General features: G+C 46.8%; 1 protein-coding gene across 12 annotated transcripts in view; it reads left to right on the top strand.

Moving 5' to 3' along the window:
• Window positions 1–5,424: 5,424 nt before the first annotated feature.
• ATXN2 (ataxin 2) overlaps window positions 5,425–22,249 on the top strand; it is a 51,513-nt gene continuing 34,688 nt past the window's right edge. For 10 of the 12 annotated variants that reach the window (XM_065693066.1, XM_065693065.1, XM_065693064.1 and 7 more), the window contains exons 1-5: window positions 5,426–5,723; window positions 12,687–12,723; window positions 14,366–14,425; window positions 15,151–15,222; window positions 15,422–15,572. In XM_065693066.1, coding sequence (XP_065549138.1) covers window positions 5,593–5,723; window positions 12,687–12,723; window positions 14,366–14,425; window positions 15,151–15,222; window positions 15,422–15,572 — 451 coding nt within the window. In that variant the 5' untranslated portion in view covers window positions 5,426–5,592. Of the gene's footprint in view, window positions 5,724–12,686; window positions 12,724–14,365; window positions 14,426–15,150; window positions 15,223–15,421; window positions 15,573–22,249 lie in introns of all 12 variants that reach the window. The other 2 variants (XM_065693068.1, XM_065693062.1) reach the window with 2 other exon arrangements.

Below are 22,249 nucleotides of genomic sequence, written 5' to 3'. Positions count from 1 at the left end.
ATTCCAGCTGTACCGTGTCAGAGGAGGGGCAGAGATCCGCATCTCCCTTCCGATTTAACTGCTGGTTTCAGCACCGAGCCTTAGTGAACAAGGGGAAGAGAGCCAGAGGTAACAAATCCAACCCTTTCCAAGCGTGGTCATGTGGTCGTCATCTGCCAAAAGCATAAACCAAGATCATAATCCTAAATGTGTCCTTTGAACGTACCTGTGCCTGTTCTGCAGTGGTTCCCTTCTAATCCCTAGGGATTAATTCTGGAGTGCATTGAAACATCCGAGGTGAAGGGGCACACTGGAAATTCCTTGTGGGCTGGTAATAATACCCGAGAGCTGCTCTGTGCAGCAGACCTGAGGCTGACTTGGTTTTTAATGGACATCTGTCTGTAGGGGGAAAAGATGCCATGGCAACTGGCTTCCTTGTTGGCATGCCTGCCTCAGCGAAGGGATGGGGAGAGGACGGGTATTGGTGGGGCTGTGTGGCTGCCTGGGAAGCGTGGAGGTACCGCTCGGTGAGGCAAAGGTTGTTTATGCGCTCTGAGCACCAGATCTTGAGGGATTTAAGAGCTAAATCTTGGCATAACGACTGCTTTGTGCGGTGCTGCTGCTGCTGAGGGCCGGGCTCCCCCCTCCCTGCTCTGGAAACGTGTGCTCGAAAAGCATAAAGTGCTTGGCTGGATTGCCTGGCAGCTTGCTGGGCAGAGGTGGTGTCTCCCGTTCCAGCTCCATCCCCAAGCACTTGCTGGGGAGCTACAGCATCCTTGTACCGGCCTTGGAGCTTTGCTGCGTGAGGAAGGAAATGCCCTTGTTTAGTGGCTGAGGCCAATGGGGTTTGAGAGCAAGGTTCATGGCTATGTTGGTTATAGGTGAAACAAGCCCTGGCACTTCTGCAGCTCTCCTCTGAGCTCTGTGCATGCTGGCGTTTCCCTTCGGCTCCTCTTGGTTGCAGGAGAAGCAGTTGGCTCAGCAGGCACATCCATCATCCATGCCCAGGCTGAACTGAGCTGGAGGGGGCTGCTGGTGGGCTGAGAGGAACTGGGATGGAATAGCTCTAAAAGCACAAGTTGTGGATCACAAACTGGATCTGATGGGAGCTGGTGTCTGCTTGGGACTGAGCTGTGAAGCCAAGGGGCTGCCCACAATGAGGGGTCCCCACACAGAGCATAGGGTGCAAAGGGAAGGGAGGGAAAGGGGAGGCAACAATTGTCCCATCTGGTTGGTTTGGAGCTTGGGCTTTGGTTTTGCTTGTTGTGGTTGATGTACCTGCGCCTGGTTTGGCCAGTAGTGTGTTCATCAGTTAGAACTGAAGGCGGCTTTGCTGATGAGCTAATACCATCTCCCCCTGGGAGGTGTTTCTATGTGTTAGAGGACCCCATTTGTCTTCCTAATGTCTCTCCAAGCGTCTGGAGATCCCTGTGCCCATAGCACTGTTCACAAAGCTTTAGTCTATGGGAAGGGGGTTAAGGATAATGGGGCTGAACAACGGAAGTCTTCAGGGAAGGGAAAACATGCTCAGAGCTTCTGTAACAGCTGATTTGGTTAAAATAGATGCTGCGCGCCTGAGTCGGCTGTCCCTCTGTAGGGACATGCGTGGTTTATCTTGTTGAACGCTGTTGAGGATCACCCTGGGTAGCTCCAGGAAGAGAGCAAGCAGCAAACAGCAGGTTAGATCAAGGAAACATTGCATCATGCAGCACTTCCTGGTAAGTAATGGTATTATCAGTCTCATCCATCTTCCCATGCAAATAGAGCCTGCACATAGAGTCACAGATCTGAATGAAAAGAGATGTCTTGGGGAAAAGAGCAGCTCTTACCTGGAACATGGACAGAAAGAGCAAACCAGGATGTGATTCTCTGTTAGGGAGTGTTGCTTTTCTTTCTCCACCATGGAGCAGGCCACTTGGAATCCCGAATAGCTCTGAATGCTACAGCTAGAGCACTGCATTGCCTGTTCTTTGTCACAACCTAATTTGCAACCAGATTAGTAGATATAATGGTAGGGAATGACAGGAAAAAAAGTGAGGAATTGAGAAAGCCAAGCCATAAAATAGTAAATATGGAATATTGGGAATGATGGGCTATCAAAGCAGAGTGTATACAGGTAGAAGCAAAAGGAATTACGTGCTTTAACCGCAGTGTAATCCCATTACACTGGAAATGTGGGTAGTCCACTGCAGAAGTGTGCTCAGAACCCAAAGGGGAGGAGCAGTGCCTGCTGGTGGGCACAGAGGAATCCATCTGGAAGCCAACCTGCAGGTTCCCCGTTGGTCACCGCTGCCGGAGCTACTTTAATTTGGTCACTTCTCTATGTACTTTTAACGTGTTTTTGACGAAGATGCTGGACAAACAGAGCAGGGAGGGTGCGATGGGAGCCAAACAGAGCTTAACAAAACAAAGAATACATTGAAGGAGAAAACAAGTCAAACTGCAACTGCGCTTGAGTCATTACTGCAGACGTGAACACCAGTCTTATTCATCCGCTGCTTTCCAAGCATGTAATGTCACCCCAAAATGCAGTTTACTACGTTCATATCCTGCCTTAGAAGCCACCTCTGCCCGTGGCACTTATTCCTGTGGGGTTTGACAATGCTGACTATCGAGGGCTCTGTCTTTGCCAGCAGGACCCTGCAGTGTGGCTGCCGCTTCAAAATGCTGCAGGCTCTTTAATAGTTCTTAACCTTTAGCCACATAAAGAGTGACTAATGGCTGTGCACCCTGAACATTCTGAGCTGAAAAAGCATGGAAGTAATGGCCTTTCAAGAAAAACAAACCATGAAGTGAGCTGGATACGTTATACTCGGTATTCCATCAGTCTTCCTTGTGCTTTTCCATGGTCACTTGGGTTTAAAATGCAAACCCCAGCAATGGAACACACTTGTTGAGTAAGAAATCTCAGTTTCAAGGCATATTTTGGCTCTTCAAGTTCCTTTCCTGCTGTATTTCTAATGTGCAGCACTTGGAGGCCCTCTGCTTGAGGGCTAGCAGACCAACTAAGTAATACAGAAACCTTCTGAACAGTACCCTAAGGAGTTGGGTTAAATGCAGGTTATTTTTTATGCTAGTGGATTTTACACACACACACATATATATATGCATGCATGTGTGTGTTTGTGTACTACCTCTGCGTTTGGTGTTTGTCTACATAAAAAGGGTCCTTTTTTGGCTTTTTTTAGGTTTATATTGTCTGTGTATGTATATATATATGTATATAAGGGGGTTGTTTTAGCTTTTCTTAGGTATATATTGTCTGTGTGTATATATATGTATATAAGGGGTTTGTTTTGGCTTTTCTTAGGTATATATTGTCTGTGTGTGTATATATATACATACATACATATATATAAAAGGTCTTTTTGGCTTCTCTTAGGTAATGTCACTTATCCCATTATCTGCAATGAAGCAGACTTCTGCTTTTACAGTAAATGATGCTAAAATCCATGCCGGTGATAGTGTGAGTTGTCTTCAGCTCTGCAGGTGGTAGTGTCTCCTTCAGAATCCCTTGGACTGCAGAAATCCTTGATATCCTCTTCTCTCTGCTCCATACCTGTGGAATAGCAAAGTGAGTTCACTGAAGTGATTGGGAAAAGGCAGTGTCCTTAACGCCTCTGGCTCTGTTTAGGGCAAGCCTTTTCAATGGGAAAAGGCTTGATGCTGAGCCCATTCGGGCTATAGCTGTCATCTGGCTCGGGATGTGTTAACCACAGCTTGGGCCTGTGAGGTGAAGCAGAACAGTTTGAGTCGAAAGTGTAGGGTGCGAACCCTGCTCATTTAAGCAAGCTGTTAAATATTTGTTATCTTTTCACCATTGTGTGTTGCCACCCACAGCAATCCCAACCGCTCGGAGAGCTGTTGCTTTACAAGCAAGGTGTATAAATAATGCTGCTCCTTTTTATTCCATTTGAATCCTGTGGGATTTCTAGAGCATTTCTATGAATAGATTAAACTCTGAGCATTTGGAGTAACCATGGCTATAAATCAATTTAGCTCTTGGTTTTCAAGTTACATCTGCTTTTACTAATCCTGTATGTACACAAATGTGGGGTTTTTAATAGGAGAGACCAGGCTTTATTTTTGGGTATTGAATGAGCTGGTGAAACCCACTTCATGAAGTGGGTACCACGGACGTGGCAGGGCTGGATACCTGCTGGAGCTTGGATGTCGGCAGGAAGCCCGGAGCCCAAGTGTGATGGGAACGGCAGAGGGACCTGGGGGGGTCAGTCTGGAGAAGAGAAGGCTCAGGGGGGACCTGATGGCTCCCTACAGCTGCCTGACAGGAGGATGGAGCCAGGAGGGGCTGGGCTCTGCTCCCAAGGAACAAGGGATGGGACAAGAGGAACCGGCCTCAAGCTGCACCAGGGCAGGTTTAGATGGAGCTGAGGACCTGAGGGTGCTCAGGCATTGGAACAGGCTGCCCAGGGCAGGGCTGCAGGCACCGTCCCTACAAGTGCTCACACACCATGGAGATGAGGCCTCGGTGCCATGGGTCAGTGGTGGCTTTGGCAGTGCTGCGGAATGGTTGGACTTGATCTGACAGGGCTTTTCCAGCACGCTTGTTTCTCTGGTGGCTGGGTCCAACTCGGAGCGATGGGAGAACAGGGCTCAAGTATTCAGTGTTAATAATTCCTTTGGGTTGCAGCGATTTAGGAGGGGGAAATACCCAAAGGTACACCCGTGCTACGGGCGGGCCGGCAGCAGGGGGACGCGCTATCCCTCAGCCCCATCTTGCCTCCCCTCCGCCGGCCCCGAGCACGACGGCTTCAAGCGCTCAGTGGCCACAGCCGGGCTCTGTGGCTGCCGGCAGCAGCCGGCCTGCAGCTTGGCTACCGGCCGCGGGGGTGCCCGGGGCGCTCCGCGGCGCCTCCCGCAGCCCGCCGGGGCCTCGGCCATCTTTCCCCTCAGTTCGGTGTCTCCATGTCGGGTTCGCCCTCACACGGGCAGCTCCCGCTCGGGCGGGAGGGGAGGCAGCGCCAGGCCCGGGGGCCGCAGCACGGCCGCGAGCGAGGGGACGGTCCCCGCTGCGGGGCGGCCGCCGGGGGAAGGGGGGGGGGGGGATGACACCGGGCTCGGTGCTGGGGGGCGGGCGGCTGCTCCGCGGGGCCTCACGGCCCGGCCCTCGGCGGGGCTGCAGCGGGAGCCGCTCCGTCCCGCGCCGCCGCCTCACGTGTCCCCCTCCGCTCCGCTCCCCTCCCCTCCCCGCCTCCCGCCTCCGCCCCTTCACCCGCCGCAGCACCGCCGCGGCGCCCTCCGACTTCCCGTAAAGAGTCCGCGGCTGCCGCTGCCCGCTCCGCCGCAGCCGCCTCGGCCCCCCCCGCCCCGCGGAGGTACCCGGGAGGCGGCGGCGGAGACCGTTGCCACCCTCGGCCTCGCCGCGCCGCTCCCCCGCCGGCCCGGTCCGGCCTCCTCTCCCCAGCCCCCCCCCCCCCCTTCCCGTCTTTCCGCGGATCCTTCCGCGCCGCGCTCGGCTCCCTCCGCCCCGCTCGCACTGTTTGGGAGCAACCGGCCGAGCCAGCGGCGCCCCGGCCCCGCCAGCGCAGCGAGGCCCCGCGGACCGGCCCTCGCCCAGCCCCGGCGCGCAGCCCGGCTCTCGTCCCTCTCGTCATGTCCCTCAAGCAAGCGGCGGCGCCGCAGGCCGCCGGCAACAACCGCAAGCCCCCCGGCGGCGGCGGCGGCGGCGGCGGCGGCCCCGGCCTCCCGTCAGCCGCGGGCGGCGGGAGGCAGAACATGGGCAGGTGGGTGCGCGGCGGCCGCGGCGGCGGGACCGGCCCTGGCCTTGGCCTTGGCCTTGGCCCCGGCCCCGCTGCGGAGGGCCCGGCGCGGGCGCTGCTCCCCCTCCCCCGCCGCCCCCCTCACCCCCCCGCTCCCGCACCGGCCTCCATGGGCGGCGGCGGCGGGGGGGTGGGGAGCGGGGCCTGCTGCACGGCGGGGGCCGCGGCCCGGCGCGGGGGGCTCCGCCCGGCGGGGCGGGAGCCGGCATGGCGGCGGGCGGGGCGCACGCAGGCCCGCCGAGCGGCCCGCCGGTTCCGCAGTGCCGCCGGGGCGAGGCCGCCGGGCCGGGCCGAGGCCGGTTGCCCTTCAGGCGGCCGGGGACGGCTGGGAGACCACGGCGGGGCCTCCATTTTCCGTGACGGGCTTGGCGGGTGAAGCCCCCCGCGGCCTGGCGGGGGCCTGCGGCGGGGGGCGCCGCTTCCCCCGGGCCAACGTGACCCGCCTGCTGAGGAGGCGGCGGCGGGGATGGAGGGGGGGCGGCGGGGGATGGAGCGGGGGGCGGCGGGGCGAGGCGCCGGAGCCGGCGGCCGCACGTGTGCGGGGGGCCGGCGGCGGGAAGGTGCCGGCCGCGATGGCGGCGGCCGCGGGGCGGGGGGCGGCGGGGCTGGCCCGGGGTGGGGGGGGGGGGGTTGGAGGCAGGATCGTTGCGGGGAGTGGGGGGGGGGGGAAGCAGCGAGTCCCGGCCTCGCCGAGCCCCATCCCCGCGCTGGGGCGCGTTTTTATTGATCCCGATAGATGTATAAATGTGATTGATTTAAATCGCAATAAAACTCTCGCGGGAAGGGAGGCCGCGGCAGCGCCCGTTGGCCTCGCCGGAGGATGGCGGCTGCAAGCACGGCTTCGCTTTATTCCCCACATGTGGGGGGGTGAGGACTGTGTGTGTGTTGGGGGGGGGTTCGCAGCCGGCTCTGCCCGCCCCCCCTCCCCACCTCTCGCCCTGCCCGCACAGGCTGCGGCGGCCCCGCTGCCTCACAGCGCCTTGGGAAGGGAGATCCCGCTCCTGCTCCGGGCTCTGCGGATTCACGCATTTAAGGGAGAAAAGGGAAGGGAAAGAATAAACTTCCCAGCGTTCTGTTTCCCGTGCTGCGGGGGTCAGAGCAGACAATCAGAGCGGGACGGTAGCAGTTCTGAAGGTCACAGGCACTCCGAGCACTTCCATCTCAAGTTTTATTCATCTTGCTCTTTAACTTGGCTTTTATTCTTCTACTCAGTTTTGTGCCCTGGCAATAAAACAGAATTTACGGTGGCCCCGTTGTTGGACATCATTGGAAATAGGGGTTTACGTCGTTGCCCGTCTGTGGAACTGGGAGCAGGAAGGAAAGCTTTGGACGGGTTGCAAAGGACAAAATACATTTAAATAATACCAGTAGCACCCCGGCAGCTCACTGCGGGGATTTACTAATCTTTACATATTGCTGTTTACATTGAACGTGATCTTTACTGTGCTTCACTAAACAGTTATCCCTGCCAACACACAGTGGCACTGTAGAGGTTAACCTGAAGGGCAACAAAACCTACAGCTTTCTTTTTAGGTACAGTACAATAGTGAGCCCTCGGCCCTGCACAGGAGAGGATGTGGGCTTCAATTTTGACGTTTTTAAGGTGAAAACCACTGGATTTCTCCTCCCGGTGTTGCCTTTCTGGTTTTGTTGTATAAATTCCACTCCAGAGCTCCTTAGGGAGTTCCAGTGGGGCTGCTCAGCAGCTGACGTGTTCCCTCTGAGGTGTTCGCACTCCCCTCTGTTTGTTGATCAATTTTGCCACTTATTTCTGAATGAAGGGTCTGTAAAATCCCAGCCCCTGGGCTGCTGGAGCCCCATGGAGCCCTCTTCAGAGATCTGCTCCTGTTGCTGTCCTAAAGGAAAGTCTGGCCTGTTGGGGAGTGCAAATTCAAAGGTGGTTCATGCTGCAAACGTGTCCATGGAAATGAAAAGCCGAGTGGTTTTTCTGCTTGAAACATCTAATTGGTTTTTAGCTGGCCTGCCTTTTGGTTTCAAATTGAAGCACTGTATTATTGAATATAAACTTAAACATCTCCAGTTCATGCCAGGCTTGCTTTCTAGCAGTTCATTTCCCCTGCAGCACCAACATTCTCTTCTGGAGATGCAAAAAATGTTACTTTTCATGGCTAAGTTGCTTTTAAAGGCTTAGGTTTGGGTAGAAAACACATCGATAGTGAACTCTCCTAGACCTCATGTTCTGCTGTGTGTTTGTCACTGTAAGACTGAGGTGGGTGAAGCACCTGGGCCTTGTAGGGCTGATAGTGAGAGCAGGGTCAGCTTTGCTCACTGCATCCGCATCCATGGTTTTGTAATGATGGATACACATACTTCCTATTAGAAGGGATGAAATCTTGTGTCAACAACTAAGATACTGCAGTATTTGTTTTCATGATACCAATTTCTTTTACATAAGGGGAAAAAATGACCAATGAAGGTCTCTTAAAAAGTGTTCAAGAAAAACAAGAAGGATTAATACCTCGTTTTATAAAGAGGCCCTAAGTGAAATACTCTGTTCAATAGCAAGTGCCTGTGCAATATGGCAGATGGGAAATGAGGCTGTTGGGAGATGCCAATGGCACATAGAGCTGCAATTGGCGAAGTAGACCTCGTACACAGACCTGCTCTGCTGTGCTACTCAGAACATTATCCAGTACCTACTTTTTGGGGTTTAGTTCCATTTTGCCCTTCCAGAAGCACAGGGAGGTGGAAGTGCATCTGCCCCAGCATTCTTTCAAGCACCGCATCCATTTTTGTTCTCAGTTTTTCGCCATTGTTACTTTGTCTTGAAGGCAAAGCACCTCAGAGGCTGGGTTTGGATGGTTACGTGTGTAGTTCACATGGTGGCAGAAGGTCTTTTTCATTGGGTAATTCTCTTGCCTAACTGGACTTGGAAGTCTGTTAAAGGATAGGCTCAGTTACTGTCCTTTTAGAAACAGCTCTGGCCATTACAAAGTTAAAACTGAAATGATCCCATGTTGTGTAGCTGCTTTTGAGCCTCAACACTTCTTGCCTACTCTTAGCTTCCTTTTTCGTTGACATCCTTTTTCACTAGCCTAACTGAAGGCTTAAGGAAAGGGCAAAAGTGTCCATTCTGCTCAGGTAGAAGTAATCGGGAATATGGAATGCCGAGGCACTCAGCTCTCATGGAAGGGACTGTTCTGGAGGTTTGGTCAGCACGGTTCATTCAGGTTTTCTAGTTTTTTCTGACATATCTGTGTGTGTGTTGGTTTTGATGCAGCAGTGCTAAACTGCTGAGCAGAATGAATGGGTAACCTGCAGGTCTCTTTCTTTATTGTCGTTAATGCACTTTAGTCTGATATTACAGATGTGCTTTGGAGCAGGTTTTAATTTAACGGCTGGTTCATGGCAGTGTATATGAAGAAGGTTCTTCAATGACTAAGGCCACCAGCAGGTTCCAGATGTGCACTGGGTCAGGCTTGAGTCAGGTTACTTACATACTCAGACGCTACAGAAGTTGTCATCTTGTAAGAAGACAGGAGTTGACATTATTAATGTCAGTATTGGGGAGAAACTACAGAAAACATCACTGCAGGACTTCTTCATTTGACTGCTTTGATTCATTTGGCTTGTACAGACAAGTGCTGCGCTTAAACCCTTGTATTTCTGCTTTCTCCCTTAGAAGAAAGCTTTGCCAGCTCTCTGTAAAGTCCTTTCAAGTATCCTGTACATTTGTTTCCAAAGCCATAGTAATGTCCACTAGTGCTCCAGAAACATCTGCTCGCTGCTGTTAAATTCAAGCCTTTGTAGCTGCACCTCTGCTCTAGACATCACAGTGTGGTTGTGTTTGTTTCTTGGTCTCAAAGTGAAGATGCTGCTGGAGAGAAATCCTGCGACTTCCTTTGCCATCCTGGGAAGATTTGTGAACCTTGCATTAGTTTTCGCTTAACTGGGAAAATAGAAATGTGTGACCTTGTTTTGCTTATACAAATGCTCCGCTTGGCATGTAAACATGAGGGATGCTGAGGAGCAGGGTAGTAAATGCTCATAAAAATAGAAAAAAGTTTGCAAGTTGCTCCTGGGGAAGAATGTTGATGGTGCAGGATTTGGGGTTAAGTCCTGACAGAGTCTTTCACTCTAAAGGTATAGCTGTTGGCCTGCAGTGAGTTGGCTGCTAAGTTTAATTGCTTGGTTGTTGCTTTGTTTGGTGCAGCATCTTTCTTACTTGGGGCTTTGCTGCCCCAAAGCAGAGGATTAGCACATTGAAATTGCCAGGCCGCTCTGCCTTCTCCCACCTCCTTTAACCACATTTCTGCAATACAAAATGTTGGGGTTTTGTTTGTATTTACCATACTTGGTGTATTCAAGATGTGGTTTTAGGTGGCAGCACCAAATTGCCGCTGACCCTTCCAGTTTCTCCCACCATTTCTTAGTGTTACCTCTGTTTTAACTTGTGGTCAGCTTCTGGCAAAGACCCATCTCCTTCCCACCTTGTAAAGGTCCCACTTTTTCCCCATATGATACATCAGAGATGAAGTGTCAAGGGGTACTTTGAACTCGAGTCTTCACCTGTGGCAATATAAGCCTCAAGTTGATGGCCCTGATTTTAGCAGGAGAAGCACAGTTTTGATTGAGCATAGCACTGGCAGGATTGGTGAATGTCTTTTTATTTTCATCTTAGTGAATGCCTTTCCTTTTGTTCTTAATGGTTTGTTCTTAACACTTGTAGCTGGAAAACAAGAGGTCAGGTCTGTAAAGAGACCAGAACAGCGTGTAGAATTTCTTCAAGTGGCTTAACTCGTGGTCTGATGTAGAAGTTGAGACCTTTTGCCAGTGTGGATGAACACAATCTGATTGTTTCTCAAAAGAAATGTGGGTAGGAACAGGGATTTGGTAGATGGGGTAGGAGATGGAAAATCTAGAATGCTTAGGTTGATGCTTAAAGGGAATACTCCAAACCTTCTGACCAGTCTAGCAACCCAGTTATTTAAGTTCTAAGAATACCGGTCACTGAAAATGGGAGGGCTTTTTATATCAAAGACACCAAACTGTTTCACTTTTGGCCATTTCTATAGCTGGTGTAGGAGTATCTTCCAAAATCTGTGAGAGCAACAGAGGGTGAAATGGCTTGACTTAAACCGTGTTCTTTCAAAGACCGTGTTGTTGGCACTTCTGCTTGTAAGAAAAGGAGAAATCAGACCTGGACTGCCCCTCTCTCTTACCTGGGCGTTTCACATCTGGTGAAATGGCTCTCAGAAAGAAGATCATTTGTCTGAAAATGATGTTCCAGGCTCGTGCAGGGCTCACTGCAGCACGGTGCCATAGGCAGCCATTTGAGATATGGCAGCTGTAATAAATGGTGGGACTTGCCTGTCTCCAGAGCAAACCTGAAGTTGGGAAGTTAAGGCTGATAGGTAATTAAATAAAGGCTATTTGCATTAGGGTTTTTTCTCTTTTGTGAGATGAGTGCTCTGCAAGTATACTGAAATGTCAGCTAGGCACCCGAAATCTGCAGTTAGTGCCAATCAGCAAATGTCACCCGGGTGCCTGGTGCTCTATGAGACTATAGTGCTGTTTCAGAAGCAACTTTTCTTAAGCAAGTCAGGTGATGGTTTAGTGGGGTTTCATTTTTACCTCCTTAAGGCCTTTCATGTTTCTCTGATGGACTTCTGCACAATTTAGTGGGATATCTGTGTTCAATGGGAGAAGTTCCTTTCATTTTTTTTACTAAGCCCAAAGCCCTGTTTATAAGGACATGTTGTTTTGAGAGCAAGGTTGCGTTCAACCACTGAATTGTGTTTACAAAAGCCATTGAATGCAGTTGACATTCAGCTGGATTTAGGTTTCAGTGGTGTTTGGGTATTATGAAACGTGAACATGACTCTTTGGTGACTTTCTTTAATTAAATGGTCCTTAATCTGTAAGGTGGGTCTGTTTTTTATAGAAGACTTCATTTTGCTTCACATTATGGTGTGCATTTCTGAAGTCATTGCAATAACAGATCTAAATCACTATGAGAAATACCTGAAACTAGGACTTCTTGGTACAAGGAGGTAACTGAAATAAGGCACACTGGTGAGGTTGAAGAGTTGTAGCTCTTGTGGACTTGCTTGGCTGCGAGGATGCTGTTGGGACTCAGATGTCTGAGGTGGAGGGGACAATTACATCTGTTTGCAAGGAATTAAGGGCAAATGGGTTAATTTAAAAGCTTTTTGAAGTGTCCGGAGTGCTACACGTTGATTTGCATTAAAAGCTGTTAGTGTTTTTGAGGGGATGGATAGACTCCATTAGCTTCCCTTGCTGGGTTGTAGTAGCTGCAAGCGAGCTCTGTAGGTAGGGCCTTACAATCAGGGCTCCTCTGTAGCGTTCATCAGGGTTCTGTTGTTTGGGTGGCCCTTAATCAGATGGATTTTGACAATGTACTGGGCCTCTGGTCTTAAAGAGAGGACCCTGGGCTGTGTAGGGGTTGGGCTTGGAGGTGTATCTTGATGCCAGTAAGTTTGGAATTGGCTTTATTAATAGGATTCAGATGGCCAGGTTGGATGGGGCTTGGTGTAACCTGCTCAAGTGGATGGTGTCCCTGCCCGTGGCAGGGGTTGGAGCTGGGTGAGCTTTAAGGTCCCTTCCAACCCAAACCATTCCGTGGTTCTATGATTCTGATTAAGATATGATATTTTTAGATTTTTATAATGACCCAGGGTTAGTATTTTCTTCATTTTGTGCTTTAATTCATTGTAGGTAACCCTCTTGCCTACTAACCAGTGTCACTTGCTTGTAGGTCAGTAGTTTGGAGGATAGATGCACTGGGCCCTGTAGTTGTCAAGTTCTGCTTTAGGGCAGCTCTGTTTTTCTCTGATCCCATACTCCACATTAAATTAAGATGAGGTTTTGCATTCTTAATTGTTAAGAAATTTACTGGTTTCAGCAGTTCTTTTAACCATATCCCATGTATGTATTTAATTTCAGAGGTCGCAGCAGTGGCAAAGGACCGCCTCAGCCTACTGTAAGTATATAGTTTCCTCATTCTACCACTTCTAGATATCATAAGGAATATATATATATAGACACACATAAGGGAACAATTAATGTACGGGGAACCCAAGTATCAGTGTAAGAATAGCAGATACGGGGTTATCCTCTCCATTTTTTCCTTTGGATACTGTAATGAATATTTTGGACTGCGTTATGATCTTCTAAGGATGTTACATCTTGCATTCTTTTAAGCCTCCTGGGAGGGTGAAGGGGAGAAGGCTCACTTCAACTTTTCATTGCACCAGTATAAATTGTCTGCATTTTCTTGCAGTTACAGTTGTAGATACGGATAACATTGAACTGAAGGCACTGCTTTTGAATTAGTTCCTATCTGAAGATTGTAACATTGGCTTTTTCCCTAAATAGGTGACAGTAAGACAACATTTAGTCAAATAAAAATAACAATTTTGTTTAGCTTTACTATAAAATAGGTAACCAGTAACGTAATGTGTAGCTGTAGTTACTGTCAAGGCTGTATATTGTTGAAGTATAGGTGTGCCTTGACTTGTAGAGCATAGTTTTATCAAAGCTGAAGATGTGGATCTTTGAACTGCACTAATCAAATGTTTGCTAATTTGTTATTGGCCTGGTTTTCAAGGATGACTAATTTCAGGGAATGGGGCAGAAGTAGGGAGGTTTGAAAGGACTGTAGTTTACTTACATAAATGTTTATTGGATATATCATGACACCTCAGTAAAAATAAAGAAGCTTTGAGGAAGGGTGGTGAAAAAAGTCATATGCAAACACTAATCATCGCCTCCATACCGAGTGCTGAGCATAGGAGTGTCCTTAAACATGTCTTTTCAGACCAGGAAGGTGCAGGAGGAGTAAGTGGATCCAGCAGCTGACAATTTAAAAGATAACGTTGCTGGTTAAAAAGCTCAAAATATGGTGGAGTCCTTGCATGTTTCAGCATCTCTTGTTTTACAAGCAGGAATTTGACAAGGACAGATCCCAGATGTTGCCACAGAACGCAAACGTCCTGACCACTTCATGTATGCCTGTTTGAGTGTGTCATCTGGCAACCTGCGTGATAGTTGGTCAGCTCTCCTGGTGTAGGACCACACATCCTGGTTCTGCAGTGAATTACTTGTGACTAATTTTATGATGGGTTTTGTAGCTCTTTGGTGTTCCACAGTTTGATGACTTTAGCTCCTGTTAGTGCATGTGACCAGGTCAGTTAGATGGAAAGATGTACTTCAGCAGGCCCTGAAAGCACCTCTTTCTTTTTACTTCTACAGCACTTGAAGTACCTTATCCTGTTGATGGCTCTTAAACCAGTGAGGGATGTTAGCAGGGTTTTCACTTAGGAGCCTGTGCATGTGAGCTACTTAACCAGCAGCAGAATTCCCTTATTGAGTGACATTAGGGAAACTCTGTGCTGTTTTTCTTCTTTGGAAGAGTGTTAGCTCTTCAACTGATCAGAGAAAGGGGTAAGAGTCGTCTCCAAATCTCATTTGACCTAGGTTCTATGTATATTGACTTGAGTAAGATTTGGGACCAGTCTTGCTAGGAATTAACACACACTGATGAAAACCTGCCTTATTTTGCTTTTTGAGTTGTTACAAGTGTTTCTCCTATATTCATGACTGTATCTTTTTCTATTTTTTAGATTTCTTTTGATGGCATCTATGCAAACATGAGAATGGTTCACATACTGACATCAGTTGTTGTAAGTCTTCCTATTTAGAAGGGGGATAAACAGTTGCCATAGAGACATAGAATTGTTAACTCGTCCACTAATTGTGATATAATGGAGTGAATATTAAAATCTAACAGTGGGTATCTTTTGCCAGCTTGATCTTTAAAGAAGCACAGTAATAGCTATTCTGTATTTGTGGCTTGGAAAGGTTCAAATACAACTTGCAGAGTTCCAGCAGGTTTCTTAGGTGCACTGGTCATGTTTTGAGTTTTTGTGCCTTAGTGGAGGTTATGGCTAAATAAAATGAGTCTCTGTGCAAGGAATGGAAGCCCTAGATTTGAAGGGAAGTCCCAGCATGCCAAAATTAACTAAGGCCGACTGTCCTGCATCTGCTTGAGCCCAGGAGAAGCTTTCATCCTGGCTTGTACACACACATAGGCACAGATTTTGCTTTTGTACAAAACCCCATGTTTGTGTGCATTAACTGGTCAAGAGTCTGATGAGCACCAGTTGTGCTTCTGTGAGTATCTTTAGATCCTTTCAGAACAAATGGTGCTGCGCACCCAGCTGTTTGCATCTGCAGAACACAGTGGCATGTTTAGAAATGGGCAAGTGTTGAATAGATGGTTTGACTAAAAACGGAGCTGTAGTTTTACACATTGTACTTACATAGAAAATACATCTTTCAGAGAACCACTCAAATGCCATTTGTCAAGCTGGTAGAAAGCTGTGTTTCCATTTTTCTTGCATTCTAGGGATCCAAATGTGAAGTACAGGTGAAAAATGGTGGTATATATGAAGGAGTTTTTAAAACCTACAGTCCTAAGGTAAGTTCATCTTGACTCTTCCCTGGTTTAAAAGAGCCTAATGTTTGATTAAAATATTAATATTTATTATTATTTTTCCTGTTCATGTCTGGGTTTACAGAAAACCTGTTGTTAAGTGTGTGTATTTTTGCCAGTATATGAAGTTACAGAGGAGCTTACCGCGCATTAAGTTAGTGTATTCTGTTTCTCTCTCTAACAGTGTGATCTAGTGCTCGATGCTGCTCATCGGAAAACTGCAGAGTCCAGTCTGGGGCCAAAACGTGAAGACATACTTGAGAGTATCTTGTTCAAGTCTTCAGATTTTGTGATGGTGCATTTTAAGGATATGGATACCAATTATGCAAGAAGAGGTATACTTGGCTTTAAAGTTGTATCTTAAAATGATCAGTCAGGATTGCTTAAAGTAGATGCTTTAGAATCCAGAAACTGAAGTTCACATTTAGACCGAGTGTGAAACATGCAAATATCCCATTAAAGTTGATGGATGCTCAGCACCTCCTGGGATTGGAACTTAGTAAGAATATTTCAAGTGGGTTGCAGAACCTTTGGGAGGGCATTTTGAGAGGCTGGTTTTGGTGTCTGGAAAGCAAATCCCTACTGGTGTTAGAAAACATTTTACAGATTTGGTGGGAGGTTGGGTTTTTTTTTGCTAAATGTCTTTCTAAATTAATCTGTTTTATGTTCTATGAGACTCCATGAATACACATATTCTTTATAAAAATACTGCTGTTCAGACTTGATGTATATAAAGTCTATATTTAGTTAAGTAACTTTTGTTTCTAAACATGCATTCATATGAATAATCTAAAAATACTACTGCAAATGGAGCTAAATATTCTTAGAAAATCCACTCTTTGTGGTTTTAATTCCTGCTTTACAACCTGCAGGTCTGTAGGTAAAGCCCTACAAACTGCAGAAGAACCCACTGAGGAAGTGGGCAAGTGGTCTTGAGATCTTGAAGATCTGTCTTGAAACTGTCAGAATGAAGCAGTTTTACAGGCAGTCTTCACACTTACTCTTCTAATGCTTGACCTCAGCACCCTAATGACTTTGCAGGAACCTAAAAGGCTTATAAGCCTAGTTCCTTTGCAGATTTTGGGAGAGCAACGAATCTCAAAGGGTTTTATGCTTATATTCCCAATTTGCTGGGCTAAAGACAGCAAATGCGTAGCTTGCTGTGCCATGGGGTTAAATCGCCTGTGTGTGCATTTTTGGGTTGATGGGCAACTGTCCCTAGGAGCTGAGTGGTTATTATAACACACGTGCTTTATTCCCCTGTAGCAGTGACGTAGAGATGCGTAGGGACTGATGGACAATTAATGAGCTCTTTCTCTTTTCACCTTGTGTTTGTACATGCATGTGTTTTCGTCTGATTTAAAGCTGAAGAATGGGAGGCTTGTTGTTTCAAGGAATTTGCTTTTCCCAGAAGAAGATGCATAATGTCAGAGCAAATGTAGCATTGAAATGCAGATAAGTCCCAGGTTCTGGATGGGACTTTGAATTTAAATGACATGAGAGCTGTTTTATAACGGGTCTGCTATGAGCATCACTTTAATGTAAATGCAAACTGGGCTCTCCATTACCCAATATTTATAGATTTGGAGCAGATGGAATGAAGAATATACTGCTACTTCCAGGAATAATTACTCAATGCAAGTTTTCTAGAAGAAAATGTTTGCTTCAGATTGAACAGTTGCTCAGTTCCCTTTATTAGGTGGAATGTCTTTGAATCTAAATCTCATAAGTAAGTAGCTGAAGAGGAAAGCTGAAATAAAGCTGTAGAGATTTGGAGCAAGGTAAACTGGAAGGCTGCAAAACTCATAACTCGTAGTGGGTAAATGAATCTGCTTTCCATTTTGTCTCAAAAGTGTATTGTCTTGAAATGACACTTGAAAGCGCACGTCAGTCCCTGATCACACCTGCAAATTAGAGCAATGAAAGGCTTTCTGCTTCTTGGGAGGTTAAATAAGGATTCAACAGAATGCAAGTGCATGAATATGCGTGCAAGATCTATTTGCCTTGTGTTCTTATAAATAAACCCAAATCTTCATGGTAAGCCTGTGTGATCCACAGTAAAAACTGAGGCTGAACTCCTAGGTGAGGAGGTGGTGCTCCTGACACTGTCTGGCATCCAGAGGAGTTTGACAGTCTTGCACTTACTCAGGACCAAATACTTCTAAATTGCCTCGCCATCAGTGTTTTTGGCTTTCACAGACAAGTTAATAGACAATTTGGACATAGATGGTTGGAAAGGCAGCTTGCTCTCACTTCTTTAAGCATGTAGCCAAACAAAAGGGCACTTCACAAGCATTCTGTTGCCATAAGAGAGGCTTACCTAGAGTAGGGCTTGTTGGGGTCTCTGTAGGTAGTTTCTTCTCCCCCTTAGGATACTACTCAGCCTTTGAGGAGGTCTTGAAGTAAACTTAGTATCTGCATAAGATACCGATTTGGAAGTTTTAGTGCATCCTGATTTCCTGGTTCAGTACAAGTATCTGGAGTTCTGTGGAGTTTTATTCCGGCATTTGCTTCTCTGCGGAGCTGGAGGAGTGTGGACAAATGATGCTTCTGACTGGTTCTTGATCTTCTGACTTGCCCTCTGACTTGAATAGCAGAGATGTTAACTCTGTTGTGAGACCACTTCAGACAGAAGAGACTAGAAGAGTACTGGGAAAGAGCAGGCGGTAGGGAGAAAGGGAAGGGATGGATTCTTCCTTCAGAGGAGTAGAAAACACAGTTGTGTCTGAAAGAACCATCTGAAATAGTCTGCCAAGGACCTTTCATTGCTATCATGCTTGTGCAGCTTTGGAGTGCTGAGCTGATAATTCATCCTGCAGCTACACCAGTGGTGCGAGGGCAGGGGAGGTAACGTCAGTATAGGCTCGGGGTGGGTGAAAACACCCTGTTTGGGAGCAGCAGTCTTAGATTTGCTTGTGCCAAGCATGACATTGCACCTTTAGGCACACCAGTGGAGAAAGTGTGGTGCCTGCCCAGATTGTAGAAACTGGAAGGCTTGGGATAAAAAATAGTAGGTCTGTAGATAGGGATGTTCTACGTGTTTTATGTTTAAATCTGTCCCTACTTCCTGGGCCCTTATTTGCAGCTCTGCCAGCCTGCACAGACCTTTCTGCTCATGTAGAGTCCTGTTAGGCTTTGGAATGAATGGAAATGAGCCACCTGAGGGTCTCTCGCTGTGGAATTAGGCCTTTCTGCAGTACAGGCAAGCTGATGAATGAAACATGCGTTGGAAAACTCAGGTGAAATTGTATTAGTTTCTTCACCCCCCTTTCAGACTACTCTGTCTGCATTTAAATAGGGACAGGCTCTGTCTTCTGCATGTGGCAGTGGAAATTGACTGCTAAAAACCCTCTCTGATGTGGAAGCTGTACATTGGCATGTAACATCTTCCTGCTTCACCTTCTGAAGCCAAGGTGAAGCCCCTGCATCTCGTGTGGTAGATTACTTGGGCTGGGTGATTGAAATAGGAGGTTCTATTTCTCCTGTGTTCAACAGAACAAGCTCGCAGCAGTGTTTCCTCTAGCCCTAACCAGTGATCAGTCAGCAGTGCTGGTCTGCATACGATTCGGATTTGGGTAAGGCTTCAGAGTTGCCTTCCTGGCTTCTCTTTAAAGACAAGACAATTCAACATCATAACTATTGTTAAAGTAAAAGGCTTCTACAATGTTTTTATTGGGGTTTTGGCACCGTTACCGCACTCTGAGAAAAATATTACAAACCCAGTGAAAAAAGGCAGAATTGACTATTTAAGTTTTTCCTTGAATTAGCATTGAAAGTGGCATCTTTCCAGGGAAAGTGTTGCAAGGGGAATAGCAGTAGGCATATTATGAACAAAGGAAGGAAAGGTTGGCTCTCTGCAGAGCTGTTGGTAACTGGTTTTAATGTTCCAGATCAGTAGTGAGTAGTTACAAAACAAATCAGTTTACAGTTGAAACGTTGAAGATGAAACCTCAGTTTACTTTGGACCCTAAACTTGATCAGAGCTTGCAGTGTGCAGCACGAGCACCTTTGACACGTGAGGCCCATTACTTTAATAGCATTGGAACTGCAGAGTTGCACTTAATTACATTGTTGTGCTCTTCACCATTAGTAGCTCAGAACATGTTTGTGCAAACACGCATGTTAAACACTGAAATTGATTAAACCCAGACTCTTTAATTGCTCTGTTCTGGCCATTTTTTTCTTTAACTCCTTCAATACTTGAAGGCTTTGCCCAAGCGGAGTTTTTATCTCAGTGTTTCTGTTTAATTTGCCCTAATGTGAGTTTCTCTTGCACAGAGTTGGCCTTGGGATTTTTTTGCCCTGGTCAGCAGGCTTTAAAACAAGAAGTGAGGTCTTTGGTATCACGTTCCTTTGCTTAGGAGATGTCACATTAGCCAGGTACGGAGGCGGGGGGGCTGATTGAGTGTTACAGCTTGAGCTCTTTGGCCAGTTTTCATTTGGTCTTTAACTTGGGTTTTACCATGTAGAAAAGGGACTTGATTAAAACTTTGGCCGCGTCAAGGTGTCATGTGAATTGCTCATTCAACAGCTCAGAGATAGGAGGCACCAGATAAAGGAGGGGCTGAGCCTGTGCAGTCAGTATCTTGTCTGTTATTACTCCACCAGTCAGCACTTGTAGCAGCAGCTCATGGTTAGGTTCTGCTTTGCCACTAACCTTAAGAGCAGTATTTTTATCTTGGAAACCATTATTTGTAGAATTCCTTTTTTCCATATGTTCTGAATTTTGTTGCTCATGGATTTTGGTAAAGCCTTGTTCGACTTCCAGTATTTTTCATCTCGGTGTCCCATGTCCCTGCCTGGCTGTTTGTCCCAGGAAAATAGTGATGTGTGCCTTGAGGTACTGTTCTGCCTCACTTAAACTTTGGCTGGCTGCTCCTGAGACCATATTGTCTGACTAGTAGTCTGCCTTTGTAGCTTGTATTTTTCCTACCTCTGGATTTCCTTTGAGTCATAGAGGTTAAACTGCTGTTACAGTCTTTCTTGTGGCTTTCATTCTGAAGTGAGAGAGAAATGAAGAGCAGTGGGGCTTCTCTGCCCCATGATAACACTGGATTCTACTGGGAAACAGCACTGACTCTACAGGTCTTACCCAGATCGGTGGCATTCGTTAGATAGTGGAGTTTTTGTTTTGAGTTGGGTTGGTTTTTTCCCCACAGTATCACTGTGATTCTTAACAGCACTCTGCTTAATGTTTATGTGGCTTTTAAAATAAGAAAATTAGGGGGTTGAGTAGATGTGTCTTATTAAGCTGGTATTTTATTCACTGTATCCAAAATGGCACAGTTTTGTGTGGAGTTTGAAGTAATTTAACAGAAACTAAGGAAACACCCTGCTGAAATACAGATTATCTCCATCAGGTGCTGTTACCAGTCCTTCGAAATCATATTTATCTCATCGCATTGGAGAAGAGCTCCCTGTGCTCTCATTGAAGTAATGTAGAAGCAAATTTCAGTTCCCTGAGTGACACTAACAGCCTCCAACCTGCATTTGATGTAAAGTGTCCAATCTGAGCAGATCAAACATGAAACACTGGATTAATGGCGTTGGGCACAGCAGTTTGGTCTGTCTGGGTTGTGGCAGTGTTAGCTCTGGGGTATTGATAAGGTAGATGTAGAGCTTCCAAATACATGTGCCTTACCTTCCTGTTAATTGTGTTCTTTAGTTGCTCCTTAACTGTGGAATGAGGTAGCACTGTGTTACTGTGTAGTTTTAGAGGACATTTAAACATGATATAGAGTATTTTAAAAGCTGGTTGGGTGAAGGTAACCAAGAAATGTTTCCTTTTGAGTTGGTGTATCTTGGAATTCTGTAGGCTATTTGGAAGGGGGTGGTTTGTGAAGGAAAGTGGGGCTGTTAATAGATGGGAACATTTTACTATGGAAATGATTTTTGCAGGGTGGGAGATGTATAATTGGTTTAAACATGTCTGTGAGAGGGACTGAAATAGTTGAGCATTGCCTGAATTCAGCAATATATTGTGAAAGAAAAAAACCCATCTGTATTTATATCTGATGTCTTCCAATTTTTTTCTCTCTCCATATCTGTTGTAGTTCCTTCAGAAACAGGTAACTTTCTTGGCAGTCACTCTGTGTCTCTGCATTTTGCGTTTCATACTGCTTTTCTTACCATAATACGTAACAGAAACTTAACTGTCTTTGCTCGCACATTTATGGCACTGTAAAACATGCATGTGTAACTTCCCAGAATCATTTAGAGTATCCTGCAGTTAGTTGGTGGCTTCTCACCCTTGGCTTTTACCTGTTCTGAGCAGTTGAAAACACAGGGATTGGGGTTGTGCATCAGCACAAAGGTAGCAGTATGATGATACAGTGAGTGTTTCAGAACAGTTAACAAGTAACCCCAGAACGTATCTGCTAAAGGCATCACGTTTAATGAGGAGCTAAAATACAGTCTCCGCTAACAGTGTTGACCTCCAGCTGTGTTGGTGCTGTCCCAGGTCACGACATCACACAAGGTGATGGATACAGGTTTATGGAATTCCATGTGAACCCTAACAGTTTTGTGCCTCCTCGGGTGTCCTTCCTCCATTTGCCTTTCTTTTCTTGTTTTACTGATTCTTTTATATTTGAAATGAATGTTTAGCTAATAAACTCCTTATTTCTCATACATCTTCTATAACATTTTGTTCCATCTGAGCTTATTAACAGTGCTTAATCCCTTACCCCTAGTTGGTTTTTGTTTTGAGCCAGCATTTCATGAGACAGGTGAATGTCATCAGACTGAGCACAGTTCACATTTATGACAGATCATACCAATATATGTGCAGAACCTCACTGTGAAATTGGGTAAAACAGGAATAAGGAGCTATGTCAGCAGTCTCCTGTGCTGGTTTAAAAACTGGAACATCAGTGGCCAGCTTCATATGTTGTGAATCCTTTTCATGATGGCTTCAAAGTTCATTTTCCCTAGTAAGATCTTTATATCTTGCCAAAAGTTAATTTAAGCCACATTCTTCTATATCTGGCACTGCCTGGTGATTTGATCTCAT

The sequence above is a fragment of the Lathamus discolor genome, chromosome 12 (assembly GCF_037157495.1).
Source record: "Lathamus discolor isolate bLatDis1 chromosome 12, bLatDis1.hap1, whole genome shotgun sequence".
Lineage (NCBI taxonomy): Eukaryota > Metazoa > Chordata > Aves > Psittaciformes > Psittacidae > Lathamus > Lathamus discolor.
Note: the sequence above shows the minus strand (reverse complement) of the source record. Positions and strands in the feature narration are given on the sequence as shown.